The sequence below is a fragment of the Eschrichtius robustus genome, chromosome 19 (assembly GCF_028021215.1).
Source record: "Eschrichtius robustus isolate mEscRob2 chromosome 19, mEscRob2.pri, whole genome shotgun sequence".
NCBI lineage: Eukaryota > Metazoa > Chordata > Mammalia > Artiodactyla > Eschrichtiidae > Eschrichtius > Eschrichtius robustus.
Window position 1 is genome coordinate 1,493,748 of NC_090842.1, and position 11,152 is coordinate 1,504,899.

Here is an 11,152-nt window from a genome sequence, read left to right on the forward strand (position 1 = left end):
TGCCCGCCCGCTGCCTGGGGGAGGATGGTGCTGCCCTCACCCGTCCGTCGTGACCCTCGGCGTCCACAGAGTCCTGGGGAGAGCTTCACGGCTGTCTCGGCAGGTCCTGACCCCACCGGTGCCCTCGAGGAGGTGACGCCCGGTGACTGTCCCCACGTCTCACCCTGTGGAGGCCTCAGCACCCACCACGTCACCACATCACCGAGGGCTCCTGGCCACAGTGGGGCCCCAGAAGGGGCGGAGCCAGGAGCACAGGCTGGTGGCTAGCCCCCTCCCCCGCCCGAGGACGCCTGCCAAGCTCAGCCCCCTCCAGGCCCCCCCCAGAGGCCACGGAGGCCAAGAGCCACAGGGCAGCACCCACACGTGGCCTTGATCTCGTCCCTTCCGCCCTGGGCCCAGGACGCACGGGGCCGCTCGGCGACTCGGCGTCCAGGACGGACGCCAGGGCGGAGCACCGGGCGAGCCCCGACGCGCTGTGGGGCTGCGTGGGAGCTAGATCTCGGCAGACGCCGCAGCGTCCGGCGAGGACACCTCAGGCTGAAGCCCGCAGGACGCCGCTCTGAGTCTGGATGAAAGGTGAGGTGGAGGTGGGAGGCCCGGACCCGAGCGACTCCAGGGCTTCCCTGACGGGGGGCCGCACACCCTCTCCTCCCCCAGTCACACAACGGCCTGGGGGGTCCGCACACACCCTGCCGCCTAGACGGCGCCGCCGGGTCCCTGGGAACCTGTGACCTCGGCCATCAGGAGGGGGACAGGCAGCCAGCACTCCTGAAGGCAGGGTGCCCAGAGCACGAGCGCCTGCCCCAGGCCGCTCTCTTCACTGGCCCCAGGGCCCCCGAGGACTGGCCACAGGTGTCACCTCTGGGTCTTGCAGGAGCCGCGCCTCCGAGCTCTAGGCGCTGAGTGAAGAAGGGTGGACGGAGAGGCCAGGCGCGGCCACGCAGCCCCCAGCGGAGGGGCCTCCCAAAAGGCCCGGCCCCTCACGGGGGTTGCAAAGCAGCCATGCCTTCAGGAAATACAAGTGTGCCCGGGGGCCTGGCAGCAAACCGCGAACACGCGCGTCTACTCCTCCTACCTCGTCCAGGGAGGCACGGGGAGCCCAGCTGCCGCAGAGGGCCAGGCCCGCCCCTCACCCCTCGGGTGGGGCCTCGGGGTCCCCCTGGCGTGGGGCCACCTCCTGCCAGCTCGCTGCCCCCGTTCCACAGGGGAAGAAAGAGGTTCTGAGCCCTTAGGACCAGTGGAGGGCCCCAGGGCCGCACCTCGACAAGCCCCCAAGCAGCCATGGGGCCTGAGGCCTGCGGCCCAGCAGGGAGGGCGCACCCTCGGGACACAGCGGGCGGTCGGGCGGCAGTCTCCCGGTGCTGACGCCCAGGCCACGGCGCCTCCTTCTGGACCCTCACACACCGGGGCTCCCCACGTCTGCCCGCGAAACACGCGCCCAGGAAGGATCCTTGAACTCACTCACCACAAGGCAGCAGGGACCGACAGGCCCAAAGCTGCCACCACACAAGTGGGCCTGAGGCCACCTCCCCAGCGGTGCACAATCAACCCCCCGCCAGCAAAGCTTCCGCGCCCAGCGTCCGTGGTCTGTGTCTGTGCTGCTCCCACCACGCCGCCAGGGGCCGGGACCTGACCTGGAGGTGCCGGCGGGAGCTCCGGGGACGTCAGGCCCCTTCCGGTCCCGGAGAAGAGAGCTGCGCAGCCCGTGACCCTCCGGTCTCTCCAGCAAGTTTCTGGGAACGAGGGCCCAGCGCCACACGCGGACAGGGAAGGAGCTCCGAGAGGATGGTGTGGGGTCCGGAGCTGGGACCCGAGCCGTGCGCCCACGGACTCTCCCCTCCGGGCCCTGGGCCCACCCGCTGCCGCCTGACCGCTGTATCGCACGGAACCGCTCCTGCGACCTCACACGCACACACAGACGCGTGTGCACACCCGTGTGCGTGTGCACATCAGGGCGCAGACCTGCACACACGCACATACCCGAGACTGACACACGTGCACACACGTGCATCCCTCCTCAGCCCCCAGATCACCTTCCCGGGCTCAGCGTCTGGGGCTCTACTGTGTGTCACGGCTGTGGGGGAAGGGTCAGCGTCCCCTCCCTGAACCCCCATTTAAGAACCAAAATCACCTCCGACAACCAGGACCCAAGAGGGAACAGGCCGCTGGGAGCAGCTGGGAGTCCCCCTTCTGGGGGTGACCAAATGCACACTGGCCACCAATCTGCCCATGTGCCGGGAGCTGGAGCGCTGGGTCCGCGACCGTGAGCAGCAGCGGGGATGCCCCAAGGCAGGAGGTCCAGCCACACCCACCCTCCCACGACAAACACGCCACACGCTGACACCGGGGGCCCCTGTCAGAGTCCTGGGACGGCCGAGCCCAGCTTCAAGGCCCAGCTCTGAGCGCTATTCCGAGTCCCAGAGCCAGGCCCGCCGCGGGGCCTTTGTACCTTCACCCACGTGTCTACACTCGAGAGACCCCCAGGGAGGAGTGTGCCCGGGCCGCACTGTACGGGGGCTCCTGACGCTTTTCCATCTGGTCCGGCAGGCATTGCTGAGCCTCCACCACGGACCCGACCTCGTGCAGGTGCTGTGAGGGAAGGAAGGCGGTTCCCACCTGGCAGGCCCTCGGGCTGCATCTGACAGGGAGGGGGCGTCCACGCTGGGCCATGAAACCCAATTAGTAAAAAAACCAGACCCAATGGGATACAGGTGCACACGTACACGCTATGCAGACAGCCAAGCACCATCGCCATACAAAGCACAGAAAAAGAGCACAAAAACACACCCATAAAATGAAAGAGGGACTTCCCTGGTGGCGCAGTGGTTAAGAATTCGCCTGCGAATGCAGGGGACACGGGTTTGAGCCCTGGTCCGGGAAGATCCCACATGCCGCGGAGCAACTAAGCCCGTGCGCCACAACTACTGAGCCTGCGCTCTAGAGCCCGCGAGCCACAACTACTGAAGCCCGCGTGCCTAGGGTCCGTGCTCTGCAACAAGAGAAACCACCGCAATGAGAAGTCCGAGCACTGCAACGAAGAGTAGCCCCTGCTCGCCACAACTAGAGAAAAGACCGCACGCAGCAACGAAGACCCAACACAGCCAAAAAAAAAAATTAATTAATTAAAGAAAGAAAGAAAGAAAACATCAACATAAGAGGAATTGTAACAATCTTACCTGGGCTCCGCTTGTTCAGCGTCTGATAGAGGCAGGCGGGCAGGTGGCCACAAGCCGACGTCGCCAAGCGTCAAGGGGAGACCCTGGGGTTTCTGCAGGAAGCGTGGACTTTGGTCCCTGCAGGTCCTGCTCTGGTGGAGAGCCCGGTTCCAGGAGTTCCAGGAGGCCGGAGGGGAGCTGGTTTCCAACAGCGGGGCGCGGGGCTTAGCTGCAAGGCAAGGCGGTCGTGTTGAGGACAGAGGGACGCAGAGCAGGTGGGGACAGCCTCCCGCCTCCCTGGGGCTGCACAGGTGCGAACAGGGCAGACACTCGGATTTTCCTCTGTGAGTGGTACTCTGGTCTGGCCCAGACACAACCCTGTGAGTCACAGCCGAACAGTGAGTCTGTATGACCACAAGAGGGCAGTTCTGAGCAGTCGGCAAGGACCTCAAACCTCCCTTAGGGTCACTTGTTACGGCAGCCCTCGGAAAGAAGCACCCCACCGCAGAGGTGCTCTAAGGCCCCTTGGGGTCCCTGGGGCATCTCCAGGATGAGATCAGCGGGTTCTCCACGGGAGTGCATGAGCGCCCCTCAAGAACATGAGTGCCCCTCCGGGGGTCAAGGAGGTCAGCCCCACACCGTGGGTGGCTGGGCGAGGAAGGACAGCGTGGGTGCAGGGCTGGCCCAGGTATTTGCAAGTGTCATCTACGTCTGGGACGGGGAGAAGGAAGGGAAGGTACACATGTTAAGCTTGGGAGGCCACGGAACAGGTGAACAAGCAGAAGGCAGCCACGTGCACGGCAACACGTTGCCAGGCCAGGCCGGCGGGAGAGACGCGCGCCTTCTCCCGCCTGCGCACCACCTGTCTACCCTTCCACACGCCCTAACCAAGCGGCAGACGCCCCTTGAGAGGCTGGAAGTGCCTGCCCGGGTCCCAATCCCACAGCTTCGGAACTTCTCAGAGCCTGTTTTCTGTCCTGCGAAACTGAAGGCACATAAGACCCTGCGTGACGCGGGCCTCCCTCCTCACTTCTCTCCGCGGTTCCTCGCAGACTGCCCACCACCTCCACCTTGTCTCCAGGCCCACAACTGGCAGAGAGCGCCAGGCTGCACGTGGCACCTGGGCCTCTGAAGGCAGGCCTCCTGCACAGCCATGGCAGCGCCTGGCGGCTCTCCGGGGCCTGGCAGTGTGTCCTCGCCCCCCCCCAGAGACTGACCCCTGAACTCCTGAAACGTCCACATCAAAAGGGACCAGACACCCAGGCATGGCTGGCTCTTGGTGGCACCGAGGACGCCAAAGGAGACTGAAGGAGGTGAGGCTGCCCGGGTCACAGACCAGGCTGCAGCAGCGGGCACATGCAACGCCCTCTGTGATTACACTTCCCACGCCGCCTGTCTGAACCCCTGGGAATTCCGGAACGCCCAGCGGTGTCCTTTCTCCCACAAATGAGCTTTCTGGAGGCCTGGGGCCAACTCCTAAAGCACGGTCTCCTCTGCCAGGCCGGCCGAGCCCCTGGCCGCCACTCTGGCCTGTCAGCCGGTTCCGGGCCGCTGCTCGTCAAACCTACCGTTGCGGGTTTGCGCAGGAGGCGGGGCGGGTGTAACACGCTGGAACAGGGTTCTCCGAGGCGGGGCTCGGCGCACGCTCCCACCCCAGCGTGGACTGAGCCCAGCTCGGCTTCCGCCCAGCCCTGACCTCCGCCCTTCAGTCCACGTCGAGTGGGCGCGCCAGGCCCCCGGGTCGGCGTGACTCGCAGTGCGCGCCAGGCAAGTCCCGTGGGTTGGACACGCAGCCACGCGCTCCCTCCCCCGCGGCCCGCGCACCTGTCCTGGGCGTGGCCCGATGCCCCGCCCCGCGGCCCCGCCCCGCGGCCCCGCCTCGCCCCGGCCGCGCCGCGCGCTGGTTGGCCGAGGCGGCGCGCTGTGCTAATGACCTGACCCTCCCGGCACCTGTGGGCCGCGCTGCCCGCGGGCGCCGGCGTACGCACAGTGCGACCCGCGCCAGGGCACCATGCCGCGCTCCTTCCTGGTGAAGACGCACTCCAGCCACAGGGTCCCCAACTACGGGCAGCTGGAGAGGCAGAGAGGTAGGGGCTGCGGGCTCCCCTGCCCTGCCCAGGGCTCGACTCCCGCGGGGCAGGAGGGGCGAGAACCCCGGGAACGGGAACACCTGTCCCAGGTGGGAGGAGGGGCCCGAGACCACGAGGCTGGAGGTAGAAAGGTGGCCCGCGGGCGTCTTACCCACTTCAGGGACCCCAGCCTCGCGTCGGGCAGATTGGGTGGGGATTTTCTCTCCACGTAGAGAAGTTTCCAGGCCCCCAGTCACTCTGGGGCTCTCCCGCTATGGCCCGGCATTTCCATCCCAGCAAAGGGGACCCCAGGGCCATCTTCCTCGTGCAGGAGGTTTGAGAGAGCCCCACGGATATTGCAGAGACGAAGTGAGCCCAGGCTGTTCTCCAAGAGCACCCAGAACATCCTGGATTGGGTGGTGAGCAGAGAGGCCAGGAGGAGTGACCCAGAGGCCCTGTGGTGCCAGGGCCCAGCTCGCACAGCGTTCCGCTGTGCCCCCTCCAATGCCTCCTCACCCCTCCTGGGGTTTCCTTCCCTCCCACCTCCCTCACCCCAGAGGAGGTTGCCCAGGGCAGGCTGGGCTAAGGGGCTGCAGTTCTTACCCAGGTGGGGAGACAGGTGTCCAGGAACCAGGACCGTGCACTCATTCCCACTCCCTGTCAGGGTCAGGGACACGCAGAGGTCCCACGGCAAAGGCCTCTCTCGAGTGGTCAGAGGCGCCCCCAGCTCCACAGCTTCTTGGGGGGGACACCCTCTGGGGGATGGCTCAGTGACTTAGAGGGGGACAGGGGAGAGACACTGCGGAGACCAGGGCACACAGTCGGTGCCCGTCCAGAGCCCTTTGCCCTCTCAGGACTGGGAGCGGGGAGGGAGTCCAGGCTGGTGGGTCCCCGGGGCTGGGCTGCCACCAGGGGGCACCTTCTAGGACCGGGATCCTCAACTCCACATTTTGAAATCCAGTTAATGAGTCACCACCAGCAATTTTATAAAATAAAAAAGAACAGAAGCCATCAGAGTGCGGTGCTCGCAGTAAAGGAAACTTTTGTTTCAGATATACATGTATGATAGAACATGTAATTCACACGGGTCATGGCTTTAAACGTTTAAAAACTATTGTTTAGACTCCAGTCACGCAGCATACCCCTTTGAGCGTGCAAATCCTGGCAGCCGAGCATGGCCCGGTGACTGTCAGGGAACAGCCTCAGGGCCATCAGTGCTCTGCTCTCCCCTCCTTGTAGCACCAGCTTTCTGAGGGCCAAATGGCCACGGTGATCCTCTTTCTGCCAGGCAGTTACCCCAAGATAGACCCGAGATGCTGGATTTGGGGTCCTCCACTCGTCACTTTTAAATAAGTGCCTTTTTAGGCCTCCCCAGGGAACCCCTGAAGCCAGAAAGGAACTTAAGTCTCTTCTCCCAGGAATCTGAGCTGCAGAATGAATTTTAAAAATCTAGCTAACCCAGGGGATATGGGGAAGCACTTAAAGTTATTAGCAGAAGCACACGGTCAGCAGCACCCGGCATATGGCTGCCTCTCCCCTGCCCTCCCACTGGAGTCGGCACTGGCCCCCTAGACAGGGTTAGGCTCCGAGGTGATGCCTGGGGTCAGGGTAGTGGCTGAGCCGCAAAGCCTTAAGGTGACTTTTTTCCCATACGAGGGCCCCTACTGAAGCTTGTGTGTGGAGTGGGGGGCCCTAGACTCTCCGGGGACCCCAGCGCTGTCTCCAGAAGTTCCTTGGACTTCATCTCTTAGCTGGTCACTCTCCAGCCGCCATTTCTAGGAGGACAGAAGCCTGGCGAGCTGATTTTATAACTGGGAAGACTGGAGTGGAAGACGGTGAGGTCAGGAGAGAGTGGAGCGTGGGAGCTTCCCCATTCCTTTGCATCCTCATCAACACTTGTAATTTGCCTCTTTTTAATTCTAGCCATCCTAGTGGGTATGATGTGATACCTCATTATGGCTTTAATCTGCATCTCCCTGATGGCTAATGATGTTGAGCATCTTTTCCTGTGCTTATGGGCTGTACATCTTCTTTGGAGAAACGTCTATTCAGATTCTTTGCCCATTTAAAAAGTGGACTATTTGTCTTTTTATTGTTGAGTTGCAAGGGTTCTTTATATATTCTGGACGCCAATTCCTTATCAGATACCTAATTTGCAAACATTTCCCCCATTCTGTGGGTCGTCTTTCTCAACCCAAAGCCTTGGTGTGGACATAGAAATGGGGCCAGAGATTTATTTCAACACATATGAAATAAGAAATGGGTTCAGGGCTGGAGATTTGGTCTTTGGGGAAATGCAGAACTTCACTCTTACTTGCTAACATGTTTACTTTGGGGGCTTCTGCTGTCTGGGTCAAGCATGAGGCGTGGTGGCCCACACATACGGGAGCAACAGCCTGAGGGCAGGCCGAGCCAGGAGGCAGTGGACACCACCGAAAACGGTCCCTCCTGAGCTGGGAGCGTCTGCAGGAGGCTGTGCGCACCCACGCCATGGTGGGCGAGGGGTGATCGGGAGGTGACCGGAGGCTGATGAGTTAATTTAACACGCGGCGGCTGCTGCCAAGAGTTGTGAATTAAAGCTGCGTGGGAGTCCGCAGGATGCAGCTCCGAGCTGGCCCTGCGGCGGGTGGGGCTCAGAGAGAGGGCGGCTAGGGACCCTTCCTTGGCCCCTGAGGGCTGCTCTGGGATCCTGTGAGATGCTTCTCTTCCCTTGTTTGTAAAGAGGAACTGAGATTCCTGCTCGGACGCTGTGGTCTCCGGCTGCAGCCGCCACTTCCGCAGCCCACGCCTCTGTCTCGTCAGACCTTCTTCCCCTTCCCGCGGGGCTATGGATGGCCTAGTAGTGGGATTCGGCCAGGAATGCGGGATGGTGAACTCTGCAGCGCTGGGACTCAGGCTTCACCGTGCATTGTCTCCCCTCCCCGCTTCTAGAAACCAATGGCGCCTGTTCCGCCTGCGGGGGGCTGGTGGTGCCCCTTGTCCTCCCAGACAAGGCGGCCCCGTCCACGCCTGGCGACCCTCCCCGGCCCTGGGACTTCACCTCCGTCGTCGCCCACGTCTCCCTGCCCCTCCCCACCTTCCTGTGTAACGAGGAAGCTCGGGGGGCCTCGGGGCCAGACCCCCTGGAAGTCAGCCTGGCAGACCCTCGGGCTGGCCGGGCCCCCGGCGCACCTCTCAGAGACAGCCTGAACCACCTCAACCTGCCCCCGCTGCTGGCTCTGACCACACGCTGGCCCCCGATCCTGGGCGCAGATGGGGCCCAGGCTCCGGGCCACCTGCCAGGGGCCGAGCGGGCCCCCCGCACCCCAGGGGGCTTCTGCACGCCGGCCGCACTGGCCAGGCACCAGCAGCTGCATTGCCACCTGCAGGCTCAACGCTGCTTCACCTGCAAGTTCTGTGACAAGGAGTATGGCAGCCTGGGCGCCCTCAAGATGCACATCCGCACACACACGCTGCCCTGCCTCTGCACCATGTGCGGCAAGGCCTTCTCCAGGCCCTGGCTGCTCCAGGGCCACATCCGGACCCACACAGGTAGGTGCCAGGGCCCATGAGGGATCTGGCTGGGGGGTCAGGGTGGGGTCTGGGCACACACGGCTTCTTTTTCCTGGTGTCCTGAGGCTGTGGCACAACGAGCCACACCCCGGCGGGCTCAAAACATCAGAAATGCTCTCTCACAGTCTAGAGCCAGAAGTCTGACATCAAGGTGTCACGGGGCCAGGCTCCCTCCAGATCTGGAGAGGGGGATCCTTCCCACTTCTGCCAGCTCCTGGGGCCCCAGGTGTTCCTTGTGGCCATGTCATTCCAGTCTCTGCCTCTGTCCTCACACGGCCTCTCCCCTGTGTCTGTGTCCAGATTTCCCTCTAGCTATAAGGACACCAGTCACATTGGGTTCAGGGCCCGCATGCTCCGGTACAACTTAAATTGAACTTGATCACATCTGCAAGGACTCTCTTTCCAAATCAGGTCATACTCACAGGTAACCAGGTTTAGGACACGGATGTATCTTTTTGGGGGGACACAATTCAACTCGTAACACCTGGCAGAGCGCAGGATGCACAGGGCTTCCGCGGGGCCTGACTTCTCAAACAGTCCATGGCCTTCCTGAATTCTGGAGCAGCGGCGGAGGAGGGGAGCCAGAAAGGCCTGGCTTGGGGGTGAGGACCCCAGGGCTCACACAGCCTGTCCGACGGGCTGGGATTTACCCAGGAGCAATCCTGTCCCTGGGTGAGAGGGTGGTCACAGAGCACAGGCGATGCAGGAGAGAGCAGTTGCGGACAGGAGGCAGGGACAGGATGGGGGATACGGGGAAGGGAGCTCGCGGTCTTTCATTCTGTAGATTACAAACCACGGCCCAGAAAGCGCGCCAGGGCCGGCTCTGCCCAAGGGCAGCCAGGGGCTGAGCTGGACCCCACCCCAGGTCTTCCTCTTGAGTCCAGGACTTTGTCAAGCACGCGGTGAAAGGGAGACAGGAACAGGCCGGGGACTTACAACAAACAGTCTCTGGAACTGGACCCTCCCTCACCCTCAGTCACGGCTCTGTGACTCACACGAAAGAAGGGTTTTGCAGGAGCCTTTTTCCAGGCTGGAAATCCACCTGGTTTTCCCCGACCGCTGGCTGAGGATGTCCCCTGAGCGCCCCATCACACAGCCAGGGCTCAGTGCCCTGGTCTGGGAGCGCAGGGTCAGCGGCCAGGACGCAATGCTCTGGGCCCCACAGGACTACAGGCTGCTGCCTCCCAGGGCCCCTGGGGCTGCGGGACTCTCCACGCAGGCAGAGCTGAACAGATGACTCTCATTGACCCTTTCTTTTATACTTGGGGGGTCAGCCTGGAGGGCAAGGTCCCAACAGAAGGACTTCGTCCAAATCCCTGGTCGCCCTGATTGGAGGTGGCCTGGAGGACACGGGAATCCTCATTGGTCCTGAGCGCCTGCCCTTGTACAGCCGCCTTCACGGTTCCCACCGTGGCTTTCAGGGGGTGGGTACAGCTGCCAGGAGGCCTGCAGCGCCTCTCCCGTCCAGGGCTGGTGACAGAGGGCCCCAGGGGAGCTCCAGAAGAAGCAAAGAGCCATCTAGCCAAGATCGGTGTTTTAGCTGCTGCGGTCTTGCCCAGGTTATCAAGCACATGACCCCCTCAGTGGAGGGCAGGTGCTAAGGCCCTCGTCACTGACCCCGAGGGAGCGGGCGACAGAGACGAAGGCGTTAGCCTCACTGTGAGGGCTGAGGAACCTCTGGGCGGGGGACGGCTTATGCATCTGCGAGCCTGGGGCCACCCTCCGCAGGGCTGTTCCTGGCCGCTGCAGCCGGTCGCTCACCTGTCTCCCTCCCCTCCCCCAGGTGAGAAGCCCTACACCTGCCCTCACTGCAGCAGGGCCTTCGCCGACCGCTCCAACCTGCGGGCCCACCTGCAGACGCACTCGGACACCAAGAAGTACCAGTGCAAGCGCTGCGCCAAGACCTTCTCCCGCGTGGCGCTCCTGGCGCGGCACGAGGAGTCCGGCTGCTGCGCCCCCTGAGAGGCGGAGGGGCCGAGGAGCGGGGCGTCCTGGGAGGGCGTCGCCCTTCCCTGCCCCCGTGAGGGACTTCCCTCCGGGGATGACTCTCGTCCAGCTGAGAGCCTCCTCCATGCTGTTTCCAGCGAGCTCTGGTTCCGGTTCTGTTCCTCCCAGTGACAGCCGGTCGGGAGCCGGTCGTCAGCACGGAAGATCCCCGCGTTAGGCTGACGGCGGGGCTGCCCTGGATGCCCTCCACTCCAGACCGGCAGCTTGACTTGGGCCGAGCACATCCGTGTGGGCCACCTGCGTGGGCAGAGCTACCTGGAGGCTCCCCTCCACCCGCCTTTGATGGCATCTGGGCCAAGCTGTCTCATGTCACACGTGCACAGGCGCACACACGCGGCACGTACACACGCTCTCCTCCTCGCTAGGCCG

At 63.3% G+C, this 11,152-nt stretch overlaps 1 protein-coding gene across 1 annotated transcript; it reads left to right on the forward strand.

Annotated features, from left to right (window-relative positions):
• Positions 1-5,166: 5,166 nt before the first annotated feature.
• Positions 5,167-10,738, forward strand: SNAI3 (snail family transcriptional repressor 3). Its single transcript, XM_068528987.1, has 3 exons — positions 5,167-5,242; positions 8,156-8,755; positions 10,560-10,738. The coding sequence occupies exons 1-3, from the start codon at positions 5,167-5,169 to the stop codon at positions 10,736-10,738; spliced, it is 855 nt and encodes a 284-aa protein (XP_068385088.1).
• Positions 10,739-11,152: the final 414 nt, after the last annotated feature.

Bases quoted from the DNA above. Each gene is read 5' to 3' on its own strand.
- SNAI3 (XM_068528987.1), top strand. From the start codon at position 5,167: ATGCCGCGCTCCTTCCTGGTGAAGACGCACTCCAGCCACAGGGTCCCC. The intron at 5,243-8,155 runs GTAGGGGCTGCG...CCCCGCTTCTAG, and splicing joins GCAGCTGGAGAGGCAGAGAG to AAACCAATGGCGCCTGTTCC. The intron at 8,756-10,559 runs GTAGGTGCCAGG...CCCCTCCCCCAG, and splicing joins CCACATCCGGACCCACACAG to GTGAGAAGCCCTACACCTGC.